This window comes from Strix uralensis, chromosome 1 (genome assembly GCF_047716275.1).
Source record: "Strix uralensis isolate ZFMK-TIS-50842 chromosome 1, bStrUra1, whole genome shotgun sequence".
In the NCBI taxonomy this organism is placed as follows: domain Eukaryota; kingdom Metazoa; phylum Chordata; class Aves; order Strigiformes; family Strigidae; genus Strix; species Strix uralensis.
This window is the reverse complement of record NC_133972.1, coordinates 172,190,613-172,217,269: the sequence shown is the minus strand read 5'-3', so window position 1 is coordinate 172,217,269 and position 26,657 is coordinate 172,190,613. Positions and strand designations below refer to the sequence as shown.

General features: G+C 43.7%; 1 protein-coding gene across 9 annotated transcripts in view; it reads left to right on the top strand.

The window, feature by feature from the left end:
* The window catches only part of TSNARE1 (t-SNARE domain containing 1), a 508,719-nt gene that overhangs the window by 109,805 nt on the left and 372,257 nt on the right, over positions 1-26,657 (top strand). For all 9 annotated transcript variants that reach the window (XM_074894731.1, XM_074894660.1, XM_074894674.1 and 6 more), the window contains one exon: positions 8,938-9,060. In XM_074894731.1, coding sequence (XP_074750832.1) covers positions 8,976-9,060 — 85 coding nt within the window. In that variant the 5' untranslated portion in view covers positions 8,938-8,975. The remainder of the gene's footprint in view (positions 1-8,937; positions 9,061-26,657) is intronic.

Sequence of the window (26,657 nt, the reverse complement as noted above, 5' to 3'; positions counted from 1 at the left end):
TTGATGCGTAAATACGATTTGTATGAAATGATCTGCTCTTTCTTTATGAAGGTCAGGCTGGTTGGTACAAGGATTTTATCTGGGTTAAAAACCTCAGAAAAATGTATCTCTAGTTACTCATCCAGAAGTGGAGGTATCATCATCACTAATCACTTCTGAAGCTCCCAGTGAAGGCACTTCTCCATCAACATGGTGATGATAGAGCTGGGAATAGAATACAAGAGTGTCATTGTTCTCACCACCCCCTGTGTTCATTAATGGCAGTTAATTATCCAAACTGTCTGTGATTTTATTTTTCTAGAGCTGAACAGTAAACAGAAACAGTTGGCTTTCTGTTAACAGTGTTATTCCTCAGGCAGGAGAAATCCTGGTGAGGAGCCCAGCAGCACCAACAGCTCACTGTGAAATTCAGGGCAAGGAATTCACCTGGATGCCTGGTCTTGGCCTCAGCTGGCTATTAGCCTGCCAGAAGGTCCCACTGAATCCACCGCTAAGTTTCTAATGCTCTTTCCTGAGAAACGTGGAGGTCCTCCCTTCGATGTGATGGACCTATCCTGAAAAGAGTGAATGCTCAACCTAGAATACATGCAAATGCAAGACTGGAAGTTGTTTGTGAGTCTGGAAGTTCTGTGTCTGCAACCACTTTTGCAGTAGATCACATTCCCTGTGCGACCCCTTCCTCCCATCCCATGAACAGCCGCCACCTGCATTTTGATGATGTGGCTGGTTAGATACCAAGGAGACAGAATCACAGAATCACAGAATTGTCTAGGTTGGAAAAGACCTAGAAGATCACCCAGTCCAACCATTGACCTAACACTGACAGTTCCCAACTACAGCATATCTCTAAGCGCTAAGTCAACTTTACTCTTAAACACCTCCAGGGTTGGGGACTCCACCACCTCCCTGGGCAGCCCATTCCAACGCCTAACCACCCGTTCTGTAAAGAAATGCTTCCTAATATCCAGTCTAAACCTTCCCTGGTGCAATTTGAGGCCATTACCTCTTGTCCTATCACTTGTGTAGTAACTTGTGTAGACGTTGTGTAGTCTCCATCCTTGGAGATATTTAAAACCCAATTGCACGCAATCCTGGACAACCTGCTCTAGCTGATCCTGCTTTGAGCAGGGGGGATGGCCTAGATGGTCATCTCAACTGTTCTGTGATGTTTGCCCATTTCTCCAGCCTGTCTAGGTCACTCTGAATGGCAGCTCGGCCCTCTGGTGTATCAGCCACTCCGAGTTTGATGTCATTGGCAAACTTGCTGAAGATACACCCTGCCCCATCATCCAGATTGTTAATGGAGATGTGAAACAGGACTGGCCCCTGACCAGCATTGGCTGATCTTATAACCTCCAGGTATAAGAAGATTTTCCCTGTGTTGCCTGTTCCCAGAAGTGCTCTATCCTTCCTCATAGGCTCTCCTAGTGTTTCACTTGATCTTTTCTACTTTGGTTTAGAGCTATTCCCTTGTCTTGTCCAACACAAATGAAGAGAATGTTTTCCTCCCTCTCATTTTGCAGCAGTTTTGCACAGATTTGAAGGCTCAGGTTGTCCCATCAATCTTCTCTTCTATAGGCAAAGCAAACCCATTTACTCAGGCTTTCCTAGCAGGTCATGTTTTCTTGACCTCTTGTCATTCTCCAAGTTTACTCTAGACTCTCTTCAGTTGCTGTCAAAATCTTTGCTGGAGCTTGCTGCCTACAGCTGAGGACTCCACTGTGTGGGGTCAAGCAAAAGGTTTACTTCACCTGTCTAGAAGATTGTAATCCTATTTATACATCCCATGAAGATGTCTGCCACATTTACAGGAAACGTCATTGCACAGATTCATGTTCAGTTTGCAGTCTATAGCATCCCTCCATCCCTGGAGGTGTCTTGGGCATAGTGTTCACAAAATGATAGAGTTTATGATTCTTGGAGAGTAAGGAGGAGGGTCAGTGAACTGCCACCTTGAAATTCTGGAGGGCAGCCTTTGGCCTGTTTAGGAGCCTGGTTGACAGAGTTCCTTGGGAAGCAGTCCTGAAGGGCAAAGGAGTCCAGGAAGGCTGGATGTTCTTCAAGAAGGAGATCTTAAGGGCACAGGAGCAGGTGTCCCCATGTGCTGAAAGACGAGCTGGTGGGATAGACCAGCCTGGCTGAACAGAGAGCTTTGACTGGAATTCAGGAAAAAAAAGAGCGTTTATGATCTTTGGAAGAAGGGGCAGACAACTCAGGGGGACTATGAAGATGTCAGGAGGTTATGCAGGGAGAAATTTAGAAGGACCAAGGCCCAACTAGAACTTAATCTCGCTACTGCTGTAAAAGGCAATAAAAAAATGTTTCTGTAAATACATTCACAATAAAAAGAGGGCTAAGGAGAATCTCCATGCCTTATTGGATGCGAAGAGGAACATAGTGACAGATGATGAGGAAAAGGCTGAGGTACTTAATGCCTTCTTTGCCTCTGTCTTTAATGTTGAGACTAGTTGTTCTCAGGGTACCCAGCCACTTCAGTTGGTCTCAGGGACAAGGAGCAGAATGAAGCCCCATAATCCAAGGGGAAATGGTTAGTGACCTGCTACACCACTTACACACACACAGGCCTATGGGGCTGGATGGGATCCACCCAAGGGTACTGAGGGAGCTGGCAGAAGTGCTCACCAAGCCACTTTCCATCATTTATCAGCAGTCGTGGCTAACGGGGGAGGTCCTGGCTAGCAAGTGTGACACCCATCTACAAGAACTGCCGGAAGGAGGATCTGGGGAACTACAGGTCTGTCAGCCTGACCTTGGTGCCGGGGAAGGTTATGGAGCAGATCATCCTGAGTGCCATCACACGGCACATACATGACGAGGTGATCAGGCATGGGTTTATGAAAGGCAGGTCCTGCTTGACTAACCTGATCTCCTTCTGTGACAAGGTGACCCACTTATTGGGTGAGGGAAAGGCTGTGGATGTTGTTTACCTGGACTTTAGTAAAGCCTTTGACACTGTTTCCCACAGCATTCTCCTGGAGAAAATGGCCGCTCATGGCTTGGACAGGAGTACTCTTCACTGGGTAAAAAACTGGCTGGATGAGAGTAGTGATGAATGGAGTTAAATACGGTTAGCGGCTGGTGACAAGTGGTGTTCTCCAGGGCTCAGTTTTGGGGCCAGTTCTGTTCAATATCTTTGTCAATGATCTGGATGAGGGGATCGAGTGCACCCTCGGTAAGTTTCCAGATGACACCAAGTTGGGTGGGAGTGTTGATCTGCTCGAGGGTAGGGAGGCTCTGAAGAGAGACCTGGACAGGCTGGATCAATGGGCCAAGGCCAATTATATGAGGTTCAACAAGGCTCAGTGCCAGGTCCTGCACTTGCGTCACAACAACACCCTACAATGCTACAGACTTGGGGAAGAGTGGCTGGAGACCTGCCTGGCGGGAAAGGAGCTGGGGGTATTGCTTGACAACCAGCTGAATATGATCTGGCAATGTGTCCAGTTGGCCAAGAAGGCCAATAGCATCCTGGATTGTATCAGAAATAGTGTGGCCAGCAGGACTAGGGAAGGGATTGTCCCCCTGTACTCAACACTGGTGAGACTACACCTTGAAATACTGGGTTTAGTTTTGGGCTCACCACCACAAGAAAGACATTGAGGTGCTGGAGCGTGTCCAGAGAAGGGCAGTGAAGCTGGTGAAGGGTCTAGAGCACAAGTCCTGTGAGGAGCGGCTGAGGGAACTGGGGGTGTTTAGCCTGGAGAAAAGGGGCATGAGGGGAGACCATATCCCTCTCTATAACTACTTGAAAGGAGGTTGTAGCAAGGTGGGTGTTGGTCTTTTTTCCCAAGTAACAAGCAATAGGACAAGAGGAAATAGTTTCAAGTTGGGCCAGGGGAGGTTTAGATTGGATATCACAAATAAATTCTTCACTGAAAGTGTTGTTAAGCACTGGAACAGGCTGCCCAGGGAAGTGGTTGAGTCACAATCCCTGGAGGTATTTAAAAGACCTGTAGATGTGGCACCTGGGGACATGGTTTAGCAGTGAACAAGGCAGTGTTAGGTTAATGGTTGGACCGATGATCTTAAAGGTCTTTTCCACCCCAGACGATTCTATGGTTCTATGATTCTCTGCAGCACTGGCCAGTTGTTCCCCATCCTCCATTTGTGCACCTTTGCTGCTTCTAAATTCAGGTCCCTGCTGTTGACCTGAGTTATGTAGCATCTTATTTTCTTTGTCAAACATCAGTTCTGGTTTGTGAGGATTGTTCTGAATGCTGAACCTATGTCATCTAACCTCCCTATTTGGTGTTGTGTGTGTGTTTAATGAGACTAATCCCCATTCCATCATCCAGCTCAGTGCTCAAAATACAAATGGAGAGAGCAGATTTTGGTAGACCCCACACAATTTTTTCTTTGGTTATAACAACAGTCCACTGGGTGTATTTTTCTAATTAAAAAAAAATCCTCTGCACCTCCAATCCATTTGTTTTGTCATGAAAGAAACCCCAAGTAGCATAAATCTGTAATATCTGCTGGTTTTCTGCTCACTCCACTGCCTGCTAACTTGTTGCATAACGAAGTTAACGTTGGTTTGATATGACTCGTTGTCAGATGCATGCTGGCTGTTACCGTTTTTTACCATCAGATACTTTCAGTGAATCTATTCCAGTGTTTTTGCAGGAGATGCAAATGTATCTATTTTCTTACTTTTCTTTTCTCTTCCCATTTAGTAAATAGGCACAATAAGGGTACTCCAGTCTGCCAAGGGGGTCATGAATGACTCTCAGTCTGCTTCAGGCAGTGGCTGAGTCAGCAGAGGAGGAAAACTGCAGAATCCTAGAACCACTGAAGTGGGAAGGAACTTCTGAATGTCATCTTGTCCAGCCACCCTCCACAGAGCAAGATCACCTAGAGCCAGTTGCTTAGGCCCATGTTCAGTCAAGGCTTGAATATCTCCGACGATGGGGTCCCTACCACCTGTCTGCACAGCCTGTGCCAGTGTTTGACCACCCTCACCATATAAGAAACCCAAACAAAACAGCTTTTTTTAATTTTTTTAAGTGGAATTTCCTGTATTTCAATTCAGCCCCATTGCCTCTTGAGCACTACTGAGAGGAGTCTGGCTCCATCGTGTTCGCTTCCTCCCATTAGACATTTATAGACATTAATAAACCTTGCCTGAGCCTTCCCTTCTCCAGGCTGAACAGACCCAGCTCCCTCAACCTCTCCTCGTATGTCAGATGCTCCCATCCCTTAATCTTCTTCACGACTCTTTGATGGATTTGGTCCAATATATCCATATCTGTCCTCCTTTTCCGTTTCTTTCCAGTATGTTCACGTGTTTCACAGTCAAACTCAGCTTTAAAAATATCTAACTTGTCTAAAGTACTCTCCAACCTATTTCTTCCATGTCGAAATCTTTACCTTTCATTCCTACTACTAATTATGCTGCCCATCTAAATTTCCCTCTAGATGGAGACTGATGTATTATAGGGGAACTCTTTATATAATTTTGCCTGCTTGGTTTTACCTGCCAGTATCTTTCCCAACCCAAGAAGCATGGACCAACCCTTTCCTTGAGATCCTACATCCTACTATGATATTCACTGCATGATTGACTTCTACAGGATATACAAAGCAAGAAGAAGTTATTATGTCATTAAAATATAAATTCATGCCTCTGGCAGGATGGATATCCTTTTAGTCTGGATTAGGTGTTATTGTTCCTTCATTTGTATTTTAGGTGATGAGGACAAAGCTGTGATATTTTTCTTCTTCTTTTTTAAATTTTTTTTTTCTGTATCCAGTCTGTTAGGCAATGCTTGTTCCAATTTGTACAAACTGCCTTCACAGTAAATTGGACAAGTCTCCCTGAGGAGCAGTAGACAAAAGACTTGGGAGGTGCCATGGGGATGGGGAAGGAAATGCTTTTATTGCCAATCAAATTAAAGGTACTTAGAACTGCCGTTAAGTTTTCCTATAAATATATTACTGTGGGGTAGGAGCGTGGTTCCGGAGCTGTGTGAATAAGGGATATTTCAATGGCTTAGTAGGATGGGGTGGGAGGTGGTTGTTTCTAAAAAAGTTGGTTAAACTAAAACAAAATATTTAATTTTCAGTTCTTTCCTTTTTTTTTTTTTTTTTTCCCCCTACAGGGAGAAAAAGTTTTAAAATGGAAGCATGCTTTGAAAACGATAAATCAACATGATACATTTGGAGTGCTTTAAAAGCATTCCTTCTCTCCCCCTTTCACACCACTCTGTTGGGGAAAAAATAGATGCATTCACTGTTTGCCAAAGAAACACTTGCCCAGTTGTAATCAAGTCATTTTACAACATGGTGTAGACTTTCACTCCACGTTTGTTGTATGTGGCCTTGGGGAAGTTGTGGCAGCAAATGCTTCCACTTGCTTATCTCTAAAAGAAAGGATGGGTCAGGATCAACCTCGATGCAGAGGCAGTTTTCAAGCTGTCTTGTTGTCCCACTTCCCTGTTTACAGCAGTCTTAATCTGTAGCCATGCTGAGAGCTAAAGAAAATAAGATAATTCCTTATCCTTGCCCAGAAATTTTCCTGTAACTGCCTTTTATGTGCAGTTATTTTCCCAGGTAAGGGTCTTGCTAGATCTTAGGCTGCATTTTGCAATAGAGGTTGTGTTGCTGTGGTCGTTGAGGGCTAACCTGAGGCCTGGGTGAGACAAAATTTGTTCCCAAATCCACTGCACACTCCCCAAGTGAATCTTCATCTGTTCCTTGTAGCATTTAGTGGTTGAGAACTTCCATCAAGACATAGATTATATTTTTGTGATACTCAAAGTTTTTCATGCTTGACATGATCGACTGTTGTGTTGTTGAGTGTCTTGGAAATCCTTGGTTTGCAGATGGCTTCTTTTAACTTTCTGTCTTGTTTACTTCATTTTCTGTCTCCTCGATGCACACACAAATACAGGCGCTTATCCTTCTCTCTGGCTGCTTGGGCTATTGCAGGTTGGCTGCCATAGGTTTGGACTTGAAGGCTGTTCCTAAAATGAAGGATTTATGGCCTAGGGGCACTTGCAGCCTCAGATGCCAATTATGTGTGTACATGGTACACTGAGGCTGGGTGGGGAAGCTGTGTTCTGGAATTTCTCCACTTTTAATGGGTTTAGCTCCCATCGCTTGCTCTCTCAAGGCAATTGCACTTTCATCCTCGTTTATGTGTCTGGCCCAATTAAGGGAGGATGGTGAGTGATTGCCTTTAGTCCTAGAGTTCCGCTGTCTGGCAACTCTCAGCACTCATTTTTTGCTTAGTCTTGAAACTTTGAAAGAAAACAAGAGAGTGAAGTACAAGAGGTGCCTAAGGCCATTAGACTGTTCCCAGTACCATCCAGAACTGGGAATTTCTGGTGCTTTGCTATCCATGGAGGACAAACTAAAGGAGTAGTTGCAAGCACACCGCTGTGTCAGTGCACCCCAAAAAGACACCTCAGCCCTTTGCTGAGGTATCTATCAGTGCATACATCAGTTCATCATGTGACATGTGTCAAGAAGCTCATACAAATGGGAGGCCATTCCCAGCTTTTTGCACATCAGAGGGAAAGTGACTGGTCCAGGCCATGTGCAGTTTGAGTATCCAAGCCCAGGGCAGAGCATTGCATGCAGCATCTTCTGCTGTTACGCTGGAGGGGTTACATGTGCGTGTTGGAGAGGATTTGTTTATGGCCCAGGTTGTCCTTCAGTCAGCAAGTGACATTTATTTTAGACTGGTTATTAGGAAGTATTTCTTTCCAGAAGGGGTTGTTGGGCATTGGGAATGGGCTGCCCAGGGCAGTGGTGGAGTCCCCATCCCTGGAGGGGTTGAAGAGTCGGGTTGACCCAGCGCTGAGGGATCTGGTGGAGTTAAGAACGGTCAGTGTGATGTTCATGGTTGGACTGGAGGAGCTTCAAGGTATTTTCCAACTGAGCTGATTCTGTGATAAGGCAGAGCAACTCCCTACACAGAGGGCAGTTGGTATTACCAGTCATCTCACTCTGACTTGTCCTCTCCACTGGACTCTCCCATGCTGCTATACTGCAGTATCACTGCATGACTGCTTGATGAAGGGCTACCCCATAGGCAGTGTTGTCTTCTACCTTTTGTGGCTGTAGACACACCTATATGGGGTGTTTTTTCATAGCCTTGGTGTAAGAAAGCAGCAGCTGGGTTTGGTCCTGTATCATGCCCCAACTGACGCAGCACCTTTATCTCTTCTCTTCCTTTTCCATCATCATCTCCATGCTTTAGGGATGAACTATTCTTAATATTTAAGTCCTGGGACCCTGCTGGAGGCTATTTGGGGCCCATGGTAAGACGGTACCTGTTGATGTGGAGGTGGGAAGGGGGAAGAAATAGTCTTTCTCTGACATTGCTGCATTGATTTTAATTCTGCTGCTCCTACCTTAGGCCTTGCAGCTTTTTTTTTTAAAAAAAAAAAAAAAAAACAGCAAGAAAAAAATAACTCTGGCTCCAATATTTATACTAGAGACCCAGGAGCTTATAATATAGCAGTAAACTGTCTCTTTTGAGAGCTCATCAAGACTGCAGTATGATGGATAGACTCGTAGCCAGCTGCACAGTGATAATGTTCCAGAAGACAGCATTACCTTTTTTTTTGATAGAGTGCCTAGTCTTTGCCTACCAGCTCAGGATCTCAAAGCACTTTTTGAACAGCAAAGAATTAAAAGTCTTGCTGTGGCTGAAACAGATAAATGGTTGCCCTTTATCACTGGAGAAAATAAGGCATGGGGAGGTCAAATGACTTGTTTGCCCCCAGGAACAGCTGTAGTCCAGGAGACCTGGATTTTAGTGCTTTTATTTTTTCCAGGTGGGCATCCTGAAGTTTGGAGATAGTTTTGTATTTTTTCATTTACCTTTTTTTGGTTTTGTCTTTTTTCATAGAATACTGGGGTTGAACTGACTTTTAACAGTATTGTATCTGTCTTTCTCTGTTTTCTTAGGTCTGAAGTATAATCCCGCATCCATTGCTATCTAGAAAATGTCTTATGGATCCATTGATGGGAGTGGATTTGGGAGCAGGAATCCATTTGGAGGCCCTTCGAGACAAGGCTATCAACCTCTCGGTAGAGTATTGATCCCTTACTGTAATTTATTCTACTTGACTCCTTGGGGACTGAAGTTTTACTTGCTCATGTTCAGTGTGGCTGGTGTATAAATATCACAGTCTCTCCAGAGCTCATTTCTGGTAGTGATTTTCAAAGGTGAGAACCAAACTTTTGTTGGATTTGATTTGTATAATGAGGCACTAATGTCTTACCATGTGGTGGGTTGACCTTGGCTGGACACCAGGTGCCCACCAAGCTGCTCTATCACTCTCTTCCTCAGCAGGACAAGGCAGTGGGGGAGAAGATAAGATGGAAAAAACTTGTGGGTCAAGATAAAGGGAGTTTAATAAAGCAAAAGGAAAGGCTGTGCATGGAAGCAAGCGAAAACAAGAGTTATTCTCTGCTTCCCATCAGCAGGTGATGTCCAGCCACTTCCTGTAAAGTAGGGAATGTAGCAGTTGCTCCAGAAGACAAATGTTGTAATAACAAATGCCCCCACCTCTTCCTCCTCTCTCAGCTTTTATTGCTGAGCAGACATCATATGGTATGGAATATCCCTTAAATCAGTTTGGGTCAGCTGTCCTGGCTAGGTCCCCTCCCAAGATCTTGCCCACCCCCAGATTACTGGGTGAGGCGGGGGGAATGGAGAGACACCCTTGATGCTCTGCGATCACAGCTCAGAAGTAGCTAAAACACCGGTGTGTTATCAGCACGTTTTCTAGCTACCAATACACAGCACAACACTATGAGGACTGCTATGGGGAAAACTAACTCCATCTCAGCCAGACCCAATACGCACACTCAGGATTTGAGGCTGCAACATGGAAGAGTAGTGCTGATGAGGATTTTGGAGGTATTTTGGGGGACTAGGAGAAGAAATGTGGAATATTCTCTAGGCTTGCTTGTGTCTTTGCTCATCTCCCCAGCATCTTTGCAAGAAGTTTGTCTAAATGGTTGTTTTATGCTTGGCTGTAGGTGCACTGATCTTGGGAATAGATGTGAAGATGTGCAAAGGGCAGCGGGCTGTGATTCCACAGAGGGTAACTTGACTGCTGTGGAGGCTGCTTGATCTGGGAAGTGTGCTCAGATGTGGCAAAAGGGTCAAAAACTTGCTCAGAATATGCTGAAACTGTAAACAGTGGTTTGCATGAAGTAGACTCTCTTTTTTGTGGCATGTTTTTAAGCAAAGACCAGATATGCTTTCCTTACATGTTTCCCTCTTGCCCCAAAGGACTCTAGAAATGCTAAAGTAGAAACAGAAAACCATTCAGGTGTCAACCTCTATATATGAAATGGTCCCAAATGTAAAAGTCAAAGGTGTGCTTCAAAAAAGCAAATTCATAATGTAACTGTTGGAACATAGAATCATAGATTGGTTTGGGTTGGAAGGGAACTTAAAGATCATCCAATTCCAAACCCCTGCCGTGGCCAGAGACACTTTCCTCTAGACCAGGTTCCTCAAAACCCTGTCCAACCTGGCCTTGAACACTGCCAGGGAGGGGGCAGCCACAACTTCTCTGGGCAACCTGTTCCAGTGTCTCACCACCCTCACATTCAAGAATTTCTTCCTTACATCTAATCTAAATCTCAACTCTTTCAGTTTAAAACCATTACCCCTTGTCCTGTCCCTACACTCCCTGATCAAGAGCCTCTCCTCCATTTCCTGTAGCCCCCTTTAGGTACTGGGAGGCTGCTATAAAGTCTCCTTGGAACCTCCTATTCTCCAGCTGAACACCCCCAACTCTCTCAGCCTGTCCTCAGAGGGGAGGTTCTCCAGCCCCCCTGAGCATCTTCATGGCCTCCTCTGGACCTACTTGAGCAGGTCTATGTCCTCCTTATGTTGGGAGCCCCAAAGCTGGACACAGCACTGCAGGTGGGGTCTCACGAGAGTGAAGCAGAGGAGGAGAATCCCCTCCCTTGACCTGCTGGTCATGCTTCTCTTGATGCAGCCCAGGATACAGTTGGTTTTCTGGGCTGCAAGTTCACATTGCTAATGATATAACCTCCCACTTTTGTGCTGAAGGCTTTGACTCTACTGCATCCCCTCCTTGACACAGACAAGTTGTAGGAGGGATCCTTTGCCAGAAGAACAGTGGGTTGCACAATGCTTGTCCCTGTTGACATGTGGCTGGCTTGTGCATGGAGGCGGAAGGCAGGTCTCATCCTGCCTGCTTCTGAGCTGCTGTTTGAGAGGCCAGCACTTGTGGGCATGGGCAGATAAAACCACCTCTCCAGCTGCCCAGACATAAGCGAGCTCCTGGTCCAGATGGAGAATTGCTGTAGGGTCTGATCTGGGTAATCTAGTCTGTCTTTCAGCAAACCTTGTTAGCTGGAGCATATTCTTGCATTTAATTTTGGGCCTGGGTCTGGCTTGTGCTGCAGGGTGAGGCAGCGGTGGCTATGTTGTAGACATGACTGGTAGCTCAGACCTCTGCAGAAGCATCAGGAAAGGGGACCTTGTTACATGGCAAAGGAATGTGTTATCTCTTTGCACCAGGGAGGAACATCGCCCCTCTCTTGACTTGCCTTTGATTTCAGCTGGGCTGTTCATTAATGAAGCCTGAGTTGGTTTTCAAGTTCTGAGGGTTGCAGATGTTCTTTGGGAAACATTTTGTTGTTTTGCAAATAGCTGTTCCCCCTGGATGCAAATATAAAAGAAGCATAGAGGTTTCTCTTGGTTTTGTGTTTTCTTACAAGTTTGGGTGTAATTATGGTTTTTGGTTTTTTTGAACAGGGAGAAGGTATTAAAATAAGTGCGAGTTATCTGTTCAGTTGTAAATAGTGATTTTTAGGCTATTCTACAGGGCAAAATTAAAGGCATAAAAGCAAGGAAGAATGGGATACTTGGGCACAATGAAAGAGCCATAATAAAAGAAATTGAAATGTGGACTAGACAAATGATGAATCTCAGTGCATTCTAGTTTAGGTTAAAAAAACGTGAATACTTATTGTGCTGTAGGAAAAGACCAGTATTTTTAATGCAAATGCACAGAATAATTCACTTTGAATCTCTAAATATTTGAAGACATACCTCATTGTGCCCAGCTTGCCCATCGTTTGGCAGTTACCAATGTGACGTTGAAGCCACTCTCAGTGGATTGCGAAAAGCAGCTGATGTTGAAACATCAGCTTTCTTGACACAGCCACGGTCTGTCAGCTGCCCTGCTGGAGCCTGTTAACATATTGGCTTATGTCTTGGAGTTGAGTGCTGGCTTCCCCTCTATCCATGCACACATCATCTTGGGTGGCGTTGCAATGGACACATCTCCAAGGTCCCCCAAGGCTGATTTTCCCAGCAACCCAGATTGGTTGTGGACTTGCTAAATACCAAGTTGGTCCCTTGACTAGGCATCCCTGTTGAAAGGCTTGCAAGGGAAGGAGCCTGATTGCACTGGCCAAGGGCAACTTGGAGAAACTTTTGTCTTTTCTGTGTGTCTCAATCAGAGATGTTACGTCTGAACCTGAGTAGCTCCCCATGCCCCTTCGCCATGGAAGACTGACTAACACATGCTGGATGTCTTTTGTTGTAGTATCCTCAAATATTGTCATTAATTAAGTGTTAGGAGAGGGTAGTGCAACACTAATCGTCTGCCTCCTGCTTCTGAAAGACAGATGACTGGCTTGCTAAGAAAAACTGCCCACTGTATTAGATCATGGTATGGCTGGAACAAAAGAGTGTGGCCTTCCTGCTGACATATGTATGTCTGCTCATGGCAGCGGGCAGACCTTGATGGACGTGTTCTGTGTGTGCTCTAAACCTCTTCTTCTTTTTATATCTCATAAATAAATAAAACCAGGTACCAGCATCCCTGGAGATAGCTATTGTCCGACAGTAGCGTGTGGTCCAGTGGTAATATTCAGGCATCCAACAGAAAACTCTGAGATCCGGCAACAATAAAGGTGATGGGAATGGCACTGCTTAATAGCCTTTCAGTAATAATTTGACATAGAAGTCACATACAAAGAAGCAGCACGTTTCAGCAGCCCCAGCTCGCCCAAGGAGCTGAAGGCTTGTCACAGCAAATGGTCGTACAGTGGGATGAGGAAAAAAAGAACTGCTGGGACTTCGTTTTTGAATTCTTTACTTTTGTGAAAGAGAACACAGAAAATGGGGCTGAGATTTTGTTTGGTTTTGTTTTTTTTTTTTTTAATAAAGTGTAATACTACCAAGAGGGTGTCCTCTGTCCATCTTGGCTGCATTTCCTCCATACTCAATCCAAATATGCTCCCCAGGCTGGGAAGGATTAATTACTTGAAGGTGCTTCCCTCGGCCCTGGGCTGACGTGATGATCGATGGACTTAGAGCCCATCATCAGGCCGTGTGGCAGTTGCCCTTGCTGACCAACCTAATTAGAGAGAGCCACAAGCTCCGTTTAGCAGCAGTTTTGGGAGGAATCCTGGAGGAAGACTTTTGGGGAATTTGGTTTGCCTGGGACTCGTGGGTGTCAGCTCTGGTTCAACCTCTGCTTTTGGTGGTGTTGCTGGATATCCAGAATTTCTTGGGGGAAAAAAAACAAGTATACTTTTTTATTATTTTTTTTTTCGATTGGAAATTGTTGGGAGGAAAGAGAGATTGCGTTCAGCAAAATTCAGATGTTCTGTAGCCTTAACTGGGGAGCACCCTAAGATGTGTCACAAGGGAGACCGCCAGGATTACTTGGAGTACAGCAGTTCTAGGGGTTGACAGTGTCATCTCACAGCCACTGAAGAACAGCAAGTAGGCGCAAATGGAGGCATAAGACATGTTCCTGCTTTGCAGTAGGGAGTTATGAGCTCCTCCAGCAGAATCTGCATTTCATATCCTTGTTCTGCTCCCAAAAATCCATGTAAAACCAAGTGTTCCCCTTTTTCCTTGTAGGAGCTTCTCTGGGCTTCAGCTGTGCATTGGTGTTGCATGGAGAAGTTGGAAAGTACGTAGTAGAAAGTTGTTGTTTTTTTTTTTTTTTCTTTTTGTTTTTTAACCTGTGAAATGAAAAAGATTGAAATGACTTCAAAAGATTTTTTTTGAAGTAATGTGACGTGTCTAAAATAGACACCAAACACTGTACAGCAGTAGGAATTAAACCCTGAATTCTTATGATTTTGATGTGTGCAACGTGCACTCTACCATGTTCAACATATCTTCCCCAAACCATCTTTTTGTGGGGAAAATGAAGAAAACTTGCTCTACACAGGGAGATATAAAGATCAGGGAATTCAAATAGCTTGAATTAAAATGCCATAAGCCAGGAAATTTTTAACGCTGCTTTTATTAACCTTACTGTGCCCTGGACATTAAATAACAGATTTGAAAGGGGGAGGATAATTTCGTATTCCAGAGGTGCAACGTTTCTGGGTGCGCTCAAGGGACTGTTGGGTCTGTACTTAATTTTAATGTGACTTCATCTAGACCCATTTTTCCTTCAGTTCCTCGTGAAGATATTGTGCGGGACAGTGGCCAGAGTTGTACTCAAGATATATTGCACGTGCGTCTTTCTCCTTGTCTGCCAGGTTGGTTATCTTGTCACAGAACAGAATTAGATTGGTCCATGCAAGTTGTTCTTGGCAGCGGTCGCTGGGTATATATCACCTAATTATCATTTTGATACTTAGCAATTGTTAAATGATTTGTTCTAACATTTTTCCAGGAATTGGGTCTATAATTTTCTTTGCCCTCCCCTCTCTACCACCTTTCTGCCTCTGTGGTGCACCAGGTAACTCTTGGGTGGAAAGTCACATGTAAGTGCTGGCAATTCTGTCTCTCTCTGGTTTTAGCAGTCGGACCATCCTTCTCTCCTCTCCAGTACTATTTTGCTCTTTTCCTAGCAGTTTTGGAAAGTGATTTGCCCTTAAAAAACCCATCATGGGGTTCATTGTTGCCTCCAGGTTAGCAAAGTCTCAGAGCTCACGTGTTGCATGGGAGATGTTCACACTGGTCGTGACCCCTTTGGTGAGATGGGGGTGGCAGGAGCTCTGCTGGAGACCCAGGGCCACTAAAGCTGAGGTAGATGTTCTGTAGACAAAACTCACTCAAAAGCTCATGTATGAACCAGCACTGTGGCCTGACCACTACGTAGTCTCATTGCAGCTTCGGTTCTGATGGCAAACCATAAGAAGGAATCCACTACCAGCTTTGCATCTTGATACTGCAAAGTGCTGAAGCATGTAACAAACTCTTAAGTACACAAGGAGTCCCTCTGAGGTTAATTAACATTAAGCAGGTGGTTAATCCTTTTGCTATATTGGAACCTGAATACTGCTTTGGTTTTGCATTAACTTCTTAAATTGCTTCCAGTACTTGAAATGCTTTGTTAAAGGGACACTGAAACCCTTGGTCAGTGCAGTGTACAGTGTTGTCCAAAGAGTCTGGAAGGTGGTCTAGGTCTGGTTGTGGCAACTGTTCCTCACTGGAGCAATGAGGGACCCAACCATGCACTTAAATGCCCTTAGTATTGAGTGTTAGAGTTAAAAGCAATGAAAGAAAGCAAGAACAAAACCTTTGAATGTTTTAGGGAGATTCAAAGCTACTATGCAATATTAGGGGTGTTTTTTTCAAAACTTAAAGCCTTAAAACAAGAATTGGGCGGTGTCTTGGTCACACTCAGTAATATAACCAAAGTGTGCTTTTGAGATGGAGTCCTGTCAAGTGTAGAATGGAAGGAAGGACTTGAAGTGCAACCTTCTGTGGCACCTTTTGTCTGCCATGCATTAGTGGCTTCACAGATATTAATCCAAGGTTACTGTAAAGGAAGTGGTCTTGCCTCTATTTTATACAGCACTAAACAATAAAATAACTTGTCAAATGCTGTGTAAAAAGTTTCCAAGAGTCTTAATGATTGATTTTCGCTTTTAAGACTTGGGTCCTGTCATATTTTCTTGAATTTATGGGGATACAGAAGTAGAGGACTCGGGTGTCATACTAAATAAGTTATTAATTGGCCTGAAATAAAGTGCAGGACAAAGTATAGATGCAAATAATATAAAAAATCACAATAAGATGATCTCTCCCACTAGACTTCAAAGAGCTTTCTGTGACATCTACAGAGTAATTATTTCATACTGTTTCTTTGCTATTGTGTAAGACTTCCAAACATTATACATTTATTTCCTTAGTCCAGTTTCACTAAATTTAGAGGATATTCTCTGTTTTACATCCAGTTCTTAGAGATCTTAACAATGATTTAATGAATTAATAAGCCTAAACATAAGAAAACATATTAAAGAATAATGAACATGGTTTGTAGCAAAAGGAATTGCCAGGAGAATTAACTTTCATACATGAATTAACTTTGAAACTGTTTGTTTTGAAAACCTCTAACCTATCCCTTCTGGCACTTTTAACATTATAATAACTGTTTTGCTATAATCTCAGTATTTCAGGGAAGTTAAGTGGTTATGCATTTATTTATATAACTAGCAAAACCAGAACACACCATTGGAATAAATAAGTGTTTTAATGAATTACGTGAGGGTGAGCTGACAACTTCATAGCATTAAAAAAAAAATAAAATAAAAACAGCAACAAAAAACCCTCAAAAACCTCTTGGGTAAAGATAAGCTTTTTTTTCTCTACCAATTTTATTTGCTATTCTTGGTCATCCAAAGCCATTTTACTGTAAAAATGTAAAAGTCATGCCAGTGGTCCCAATCTTTAACAGAAAATCAGAAAGCAAAGACGTTGGCCTCTCCTTAGGGCATCGTTCAGCTGGAAATGCATTTAAACATCTCATCCTCTCAGAATAGCTTGCTCCATTTTCCACTCAATTACGGTCAAATTAAAAGTAGTTTAAGAAGATCCTTTCCCTGCAGTCTGCTTGTCATATGGGTAGAGGTACCTTAATAGGGAAAGCAGAGCAGAATGGATGTGCTGGTGGTTCCTTTACTTTCCCAATGGGTGCCTGGCCATGAACGCCAAACCTGAGGCTGTCCTCCTGGGATGTCTTTCCAGGTGGATGTATTTCCTTAAAGGAGAAGAGACTGTCCTGTGCTTTAGTTTCAGCTCCTGAAATTAATACAGCTCAGTTTTTTTCCTTCTGGCTGCTTTTGCAGCTGGCAGATCTCTGGCAGAGCCAGTAAGCAAAGGCTTTTCCTTGTCTCAGATGCAGAGCAAAGAGTTTTATTAAAAAACTAAAACTCAGCTATTGCCTCACATGAAGTTTGTATCAGTTCTTGTTTAAGCTATTCAGACCTGGACAAGACATCAGTGCTCCCGAGATTTCTTTAATATTGTCGGCTCAATCCAATTCTTCTTTGCCAACTTTCTCAGTTGCTCGAGAGCAGTTCTCCAGTTAGGAGAGCAGAGACGTCCTTGCTTTAGAGCCCTTGTCCAACAAGCTATGAGTGAGTGCTTGGCTGTATTATGAAATTCCTGCAAGTGCTGAAAGGCTTCCTTAACGTGTTCTATACCCCTGGTCTTGCGCCCTGTGCTTTGCATCTTCTTCTTCGCATCTTAGCAGCATCAGATGCTTGGATCAGGAGCCTGTTTCTCTTAAACTGTGGCTACAAATAATCATAGAATCATAGAATGGTTTGAGTGGGGAAGGATCTTAAAGATCATCTAGTTCCAACCTCCCTGCCATGGGCAGGGACACCTTCCACTAGACCGAGTTGCCCAAAGCCCCGTCCAACCTGGCCTTGAACCCTTCCAGGAAGGGGGCAGCCACAGCTTCTCTGGGCAACCTGTGCCAGTGTCTCACCATTCTCACAGGAAAAAATTTCTTCCTTGTATCTAGTCTAAATCTACCCTCTTTCAGTTTAAAACTGTTAACCCTCGTCCTATCCCTACACGCCCTGATAGAGTCCCTCCCCCCTTTCCTGTACCCCCTTTAAGTACTGGGAGGCTGCTCTAAGGTCTCCATGGAGCCTTCTCTTCTCCAGGCTGAACACCCCCAACTCTCTCAGCCTGTCCTCACAGGGGGGTGCTCCAGCCCCCTGAGCATCTTTGTGGCCTCCTCTGGCCCCGCTCCAGCAGGTCCCTGTCCTTCTTATATTGGTGCCCCCAGAACTGGACACAGCACTGCAGGGGGAGTCTCACGAGATAAGTCTATCTGAAATAAGTCTCCCTGAAGCAAGACACAGTTGAAATTAAGCAGTAAGATTACTCCATGACCTTGTATGAGTGTCTGTACCTGCTTGCTGAATGGGGATCCGTTGGAAATGGGCTGAGGTTGGAGCTCCTCTTCTGCACCTGTTTGCTTTTCCATCCGAGCTGTCTCACCATGCACGTTGCAGTGCTCACCTGTGTCTTGCTGTGCCATGCAGGTGTGCTAGCAGGCAGGTTGCGGTCTGAAATCAGTGGTAAAGCATTTCAGAGCCTATTCCCAGGTTTGCTCTCAACGTGCCGTGTCCAGAGCTGCTGGCGCAGTGTCTTCATCCCAGTTCGGTTCATCCAGTCGTCTCCCAGGGGGAAAGCAGAGTCAGGCTCCAGACAGGCCAGATGCTCTAGCCAGCATTTTTCCTGAGGTTCTGCAACTCCTTTGCCACAACATGGAGGGGAGACCCCCCAAATTTTACTGGAAAAGTTGGTGGAGGCTGTCATTGCTAGCACAGGTTTGTCCACTCCATGTTGTATTCCCTTCTTCAGAAGGTGTTGACAGTTTTTACTGCCCCTGTGGCTTGTGAAGAGGTCTCTTTTTTTTTTTTTTTTTTTTTGTGTGTGTGTGTGTGTGTGCACATCAGGAATTCAAGTGAGGTTGAAATTAAATTCGGCTTGGTCTGTCCTAGGCTGGATTGCAAAGATGTTCATGTGCAGTGAGTGATCAAGTGCATGTTCTGTCTCCTCTGCTATTGCTGTAGTAAACCCAGTAAATTTGGGAATGGATATTACTGGGCATTGGAAGGAGAGCTAGAATAGTATCTGGCGTGATTTTGCTTTGTCCCAAGCATTCCCCAGGTACAAACAAGATGTTGGCACAGCTCAGGTTGTTAGCATGGGTGAGACTGTGCTGCAACACCTTGATCTTTGGCTGCAAAGCAAACTTTATATTAACTGTATTGCTTCAGGGATTATTTTTTTTTTTTTTTTGTTACAGAATTTCTACTTGGGGGTTTTGGCTGTAAGAGTGAGCAAATCCAAAGTATCTGAAAACCGGGATAAAGTTTAGGAAAGGGAAAACTTAACCTCTGCTGCCTGTGCTGTTGTAATATGGTAAGCGGGTGCTGTAGGGCACACTGGGTGAGATAGAGCTCAGTGTATTTGCCAGGTTGGGGTATATTTACATCCAGTGTTACAGGTAAAAAAAAAAAAAAAAATATATATATATAAACTATCAAAACCTCTGTGCGTGAATGCAGCTCATAGCCCAGCAAGTCATTGACATTTCAGAGAGCACCTACACATCCAAGCCCTGCTACATCACTCCTGCCCCTGCCTGCAGATATCTGAGCCTCCAAGGAAGGGGATTTTTCTTCTTGTTTTCTTGCACAACCCTGGAGAAGCCCACAGTATTGCTTGGGAATGTCTGGCTGAGTCACCTGCTCCTCTTAAAAAATATAAGTTTATGTACTTCTTTACCTGTCTGTAAGACAGAGCTAAGGTGTGTATTTTTAAATGGATAGACACAAATTAGTTTTAAACCTGGGTGGTACCTAACAGCCAATCCCTTGTAAAATTTCTTGTGCTGGTTTTAATTCCTGGTTGACACATATATTGCTATTTCTTTCCTGAGAGCATGTCCAAAATACTGAGTCTGGAAGCTGCAGACCGCTGGTTTTCAGTACCAAATGATGAACACTTTTTTTGACATGGGAAGAAAATCCTTTTAAACTTTAGGGTTCTGCACTTCAAAGTGTTGATCTTCCAAGTCTTGGTCACCTCTGCCACTGCTCTGTAAATCCTACCTTGTGCAAATCTCTGAACTTCCCTGTTTTCTTATTTTCTTCGTCTCCTGCTGCCTAGTATTATCTAATTAATTAAGTTCTTAAGGATGGAGAATAAGTCTTTCTTAATCGATTAGAGGAATGGAACTTAGCATCATTTGTATACGAGTGCTTTTTCCTTTTTTTCTTTGAAGACACAAATGGAGTTCTATAATATTTGTTGCTGCCAGCAAGATGGGAATAGAGATTTAAATAGATACTGAAATACTGTAGTGGTGGATTGCTGTTCTGAAACCTAACTATAAGGATGTATTTATTTGCAGAAAATACACAAACTCACTTCTATGCACTATGAAGGGTGGACACAGCTGACCCAAAAATGTATGTTACACAAACAGAATTTGGGTTGAGTGGGGAAAAAAAAAAAAAAATTAAACTTTTATCCATATTCTCAGTCCAGAAATACAATTTCTAACTCTCTTCCAGGTTGACGTTTGCTTGGAGACAGGCACTGGCAGCTAGAAGTGGGCAGGGATTAAAGATCAACGGTGAGAAAGGACTCGACAGATGTAAGCAGGTAGATTGGGGATTAGGGTGAATTAGTGTGGATGGAAAGCATTTAGGAGCAAGGAGGGATTTAAAATTGGATGTTAGGATGTACGTGCTGCAGATGTCTGAATTCCTCTGTTAGACTTGGATATTAATGGTTGGGATTCATGAGCACCTTTAGCTGTTGATGTGGCTGGAGGCAATGACTAGTCCTACAGATGGTTGTAGTGAGGTGGAAGAAGCAGCTTGCATAGGTTTTGAGGTGTGCAAGTCATTGTATAGTGTTTCTAAAAACAATTTCCCAATGCTTCCTGATCCTGATTGCTTCCAAGCTGGAAAAGACAGGGTGAAGAAGGAAGAATAAATCAAAGCCCTGCTGATTTACACATAAATCACCAAATGCAATGAGCTTAGCCAGGAAAACCGTTCAAGGTTGGTTGCACTTGACAGCTCTCCTCCTGCTCACCCCTTGCACTGCTGAACCATGGCATGGTGGTGGGAAAAGCGACTGGAAAGTTCATGGTCTCTTGCCCTTGCGGTGTCTGGAGGATGGTTCTGCCCTGTCCCAGTGGTGTTTCATCCCCTGCAGAAAGTGAATTTTATCGTCATTTGATGGATGGGGAATGTGGGTCATGGAAAGGTTCCTGCTCACAAACTGAACCCATTGCCTGCTCTGTTTCCCTTGGGGATTATATCCTAAGGTTTGAATCTGGCATCATTTCCATGAAAGAGGCTTTTTCCTTCCCATTCCTAAGCCACAGGGTTTTCCTTAGCCAGACTCCCTTGCTGTTAAATCTTGGTTATTCCCTTACAACAGGGACCACTTTAGCCACTGTAGTTTCTTGGCTTACGATTCACAGGGCTTGCTCTCATCTAGCGCTGGCCATCCTTTGAGCTGAGCTGTTTATGTCCTGGGCTCATCCTTCAGCAGAACTGTACATGAGCTTTGCTACTGGGATTTTGAACATCTGCGCAGTAGGAACCCAACAAGTTGTAAACTTGCTTTTAAATTTTAAAGGAAGTACTTGAATAAAGCAAAACTTGCCAGTGGACGGTTATGTAGATGTAGATCTTTTTTTTCTTTTAGCAGAACTGGTTAGCAACTTTCTTCTATGGATGCACCTCTTTCTTCTGCCTGGATGGTTTCTTAGTCTGGAGAAGCACTTGAAGAAAGTGTAATTTCTTCTGCCTTTTAGCTGTGGGAATTTGATACAGGTTGTCATCACCGACAATGACTTGCCTGCAACTTATTTCGTTGGCTGAGATGGAAATGAAGAAGCTGGAGAATGAAGTAGGGCAGGTTTTTCCTCTCAGGGTACTGCTTCTGCATATGTGGATGTCAGGGCTGAAGAAACCAGTCCTGAAGACTTGAAGATAGTCTTCACAGAATCATCTAGGTTGGAAAAGACCTTGAAGATCATCTAGTCCGACCATTAACCTAACCATAGATCATGCTGTTAGTACTGACTCTTCAAGCTATGAAGTGCAGGACCTGTTTCTCACAACATTTAGTTGTGACATCTCAAGCAGCATGTGCAATTTATTCTCTGGTTTCCATGCCTTTCTGCAATGCACATGCTTTCTTGCCCCAAATAACTCATTTTTTAAGAGAAGGTCATGGTCAGGGACTGACACTTGTTCTTTTAAGACTATTTGCTATTGTTATCCATGTCCCAGTCACAGGGGATGGAGAGAATGGCTCCTGTCTGGTGACACTGAGGAATGTCCCCAGTTCTTCCAAATCACAGAGCAGCTTCCTTGGCCTAACATGCTATTTTTAGTTTTAATTTGGCTTAGTTTATCTAAAAACTTGATCCTTTTGTCCCTGGCAAAGACCCACATGTCTAGCAGCCAGGCATGCTGCCATCTCACCAGATGGCTGGCAGGGCAGTGGCCGGCACAACTGTGTCACTTCTCCTCTGCTTGACAGCACACATTCCCAGATGACAGCCACCATCCGCTTTGAACTTGACACACCCCTAGGGACTGACCAAACTGATGTGCTGGCTTTAATCCAGCCCCACATAGCAGGAGCTTCATTGAACGCTATGGAAATAATGGCCACAACTGCGTTATAAGGAGGTGGGACTCGCTGAGAAGGTCCTTGTCTTTGAAAAGTGCTGGGTGAGCAGGCGGTTGGCTTTGGGGTGTCCTCTTATCCAGACCCCAGACTGGTTTCCTGCAACGTCTTTAGATGAACTATGTAGAAATATGTTATAGGGTTGTCTGTGTTTCCTACCTTTCTCTGGCTGCTGAGGGCCACAGTGGGATGATGATACTTTTTTTCTTTCTGTATATACACATCCTAAGTACCTCAAAGATGCTTTAATTCCTTCTAAACTCAGTATTTTTATGGGAATTAAGCCTGCAGCACACTGAAGTGGTAGGCAGGTGATAATTTTGGGAGGTACGGTACCAGGATTAAAATATTCACAGTGGGCTATTTACAGCCTATATCCCACTTTCAGAAACACTTTTAAGGTCAGTTCTTAGAGGTCTCCAGGTACTTGATGATGCAGGTGGGGATGTGGGAGCAGATAGTCCAAGCCCTTTCTGCTCTGGAAGGCTTTTAAGGATCACTTGAAATACTATCTTTCAACCAAAGGCTCTTTTATAGCCAAACCTGAGAGGTCCTAAATCCCTTGGTGCACAGAAATGTGCTGAAATGGGGTATTTCACAGAAATATTTCTGTGTGTTTGGCCACTCCTTGCTCTGAAAGCTTCACCCAGAGAGATTTGGGACTGGGTTTTCAGAGAGACAGAGATCTTCCCAGGGATGTGGATATATATGCCCATTGTGCAGGCACATACAAGGACTTTCTTTGATTAGGTGGAGAATTCTATTTTATTTTTTTCCACAAAATGCTTTGCTCAGGTCCTTAGGGGAGAGCAGAAGGTGACTGAAGAGCTGACCACAGCCACATTGCATAAAATACTATATATCCTCTATTCCTTCTCCTCTCCTAATGGAGATACAGAAATGGAAACAGAGATCCAGGTGACAAAGTAGAGGGACAAAGTTATGTAAAGAACATTTTTAAAAGTCATAAATCCATATTTTTGGGCTGGGAACAGCACATGCCATGAACTTGCATGTGAAACTGGTCCGTTGTGTATGAAACTGTGTGGAAGCAAGACCACTGGGAATCCTCTTCCCCCAAAAAAGAGGTTTTGAAGGGGAAAATGTGTTCTGGGTGCCTGAAAATTTCAGTCCTACCATACTTGTCCACATGTATGGAGGCAACTGAAGTGATGGGCTGAGCAAAATGAGACTTCTGTATCATTTTCTCACACTCATCCCCCACACCTCTTTTTTTATTACTATTTTCACTTCTGTAAGATGGTATAAAGTGGAGATTTATAAAGAGGGTTTGCTGTAAAGTACAGTTTGCAAAGTACTTGGGTTTAAGAGAAAATGCTACAAAAACCCTGTTATTGCAATCATGTAGCAGTCAGTATTTCAGATTTATTTCAGGTACTGCAAGAGTTAAGCAGGTTGGGAAAGAGGAGTTGTCTGCTGCTTTTCCTGAAGTGCTTTCCCAGCCAGACAGTAGCCAGATGGCTGTGCCTTTGAACAATATGTAGATAATACCAAAACAGGATCTAATAACAATAAAATCACTAAAACAATATAGAATGTGCATACCTAGGGGTATGGATGTGTCGTATATGTATCCATGTGTGTCAGTATGTTTTTGAAATGTAATTTGGAGGTTTCAGTCGTACTGTCATGTCATACCTCTCCTATTATAGTCTTACTGCTAAAACAAAGTGCTGTCTATTCCTATTTTTTAATTTTGGATTCGTTAACAGGATTTCAGTATTTTCACAAAGAATTTTTTTTTTTTTTTTTTTTTTTTGCTTCTTCATGGGGTTTTCACACTTACTGCTCATCAGCAAAGAAGAAACCAGGCCCTGTTGACATCTTGACAGGGAGGAAAAATACATGCTTATGTACAAGATTAATAAGAAAACAGCTACTGTTGAAACAAGAGTTTCTGTTTGTGAGACTGAACTTCCTGGAGATCAGAGAATTTGGACCGGTTTGGATTTGGGCGATGCCTGGTATCCCCCCCACAACAAGATGAGGGATGTTAATTGAGTTGTTAGTGTGTCTTATGTCAATGCTTCTTTTTCCCTCCATACTGCAGATTTGACCTGGTAAGAATGCAGCTTTTATTTTATTTTATTTTATTTTATTTTATTTTATTTTATTTTATTTTATTTTATTTTATTTTATTTTATTTTATTTTATTTTATTTTATTTTACTTTCTTTTACTTTCTTTTATTTTATATTTCAGATTTTATTTTATATTTCAGATTTTATTTTATATTTCATATTTTATTTAAATGATGTCTAGTTGGTGGGAGGAGGGCTGCTTGTCTTGGTGCTGCTCTCCAACTCTTGTTTCTGGTTTGTGGTTGAACGTCCTATGCTTTTTTCCCCATCTCTTTTTTTTATTGCTGTGTTTTACTTCTTCCAGGCATGTCTGAGACCTCTTCAAAGCTGAGCTGAGAGGGGACGAGGAGCAGGCCAGCATTTCAGCATCATGCTAGATGGTGGCAGTGCCTGTCTGCAATAGAAAGCCTTACAAGTGCTCCTTGTAGCATCTCTCCTCCTTGGCATTTGCATCAGGGTGGCTGTGAGTCAGGCAGAAGGGATTCCCTGCCGGCAGCGGGGGGCTTTTGCTGCCATAGCACACTGTGAATTCCTCTTCTTGGCTAAAAACAAAAGCCAGCCTGGTTTTGGGTTGAAATGCTGGGTATTCTGCTTGATTTGCTGTCTCTCTCTTTCCTAACTATTTCTAAAAATCCCACCCCCTCCGTATCCATTGGTTTAGGCACAGCAGGGACTCGGCTTTTTTTCCTTCCCCCCCACCCCGAAATGATGTTTCTCTTATTTTCTTTTTTTCTCAGCTGTTTTCTTCCTCCTTCTCCCAGTCCCTTTCTCCTCACTTGTCCATGCTGCATTTCTTGGCCAGGTTTCCCAAAGCGAAGGAAATTGTTTTACAGTGCAGTATAAATACTTCTCCTAGTTCGGCACAAGCATATTTATGTCCGCGTCCCCGTCAGTGCAGGCTGCAGAACGGCTTCGTGCACAAACCCAACCATTAATCTGAGATCTCCTGGAGCAGGCTCCAGCTCTGAGCTGCATCTCCACAGTAAGAGTGGGTGGTGCAGTCCTCAACCACCAACACAAACCCTTCCCTGTGCTGAAACAGGCACTCCTGTTACTCGGTTTTATGAAGTGCGTTCCATCTTCTCATGTAAAATGAAGACCATTACTTGTAGGCTTAGATGGATTGTTCCAACATTAAGCTGTGGGTGGGAATATGTTATCATCCCTTGAAGCCCTTGCCAAAAGAAGATGTGTGTCACTGGTATTCTTGTGAATGAGCTGCATTATTAGCACAGTAAAAAGATTTTTCTCCTTTGTCTACCTGCTGAAGGATATGGGTATTGCTGTCCTCCAGAGAGAGTCCTCTTGGGCAACGTTGTCATGACTATTTGTCATAAAACTGTAGAACCCTTAAATGTGGTGTTTACCAGCTACCTTGTTCACTTGTGATTCAAGTCTCTGACCATGGCTCACTGGATTACCTTCAATAAGTCAATCATAGAATCATTTAGGTTGGAAAAGACCTTTAAGATCAAGTTCAACCATTAACCTAACACTGAGAAGTCCACCACTAAACCATGTCCCTAAGCGCTATATCTACACATCTTTTAAATACCTCTAGGGTTGGTACCTCAACCCCTTCCCTGGGCAGCCTGTTCTGTGCTTAACAACACTTCCAGTGAAGAATTTTTTCCTAATATCCAATCTAAACCTCCCCTGGCCCGAATTCAGGACATTTCCTCTTCTCCTGTTGCTTGCTACTTGGGAAAAGAGACCGACACCCACCTCATTACAACCTCCTTTCAGGTAGTTGTGGAGAGCAATAAGGTCTCCCTTGAGCCTCCTTTTCTCCAGACTAAACACCCCCAGTTCCCTCAGCAGCTCCTCACAGGACTTGTGCTCTAGACCTTTCACCAACATTGTTGCCCTTCTCTGGACACGCTCCAGCACCTCAATGTCTTTCTTGTATTGAGGGGCCCAAAACTGCACACAGTATTTGAGGTGTGGCCCCACCAGTGAGGAGTACAGGGGGACAATCCCTTCCCTAGTCTTGCTGTCCACACTATTTCTGATACAAGCCAGGATGTCATTGGCCTTCTTGGCCACCTGGGCACACTGCTGGCTCATATTCAACTGGTTGTCAAACAA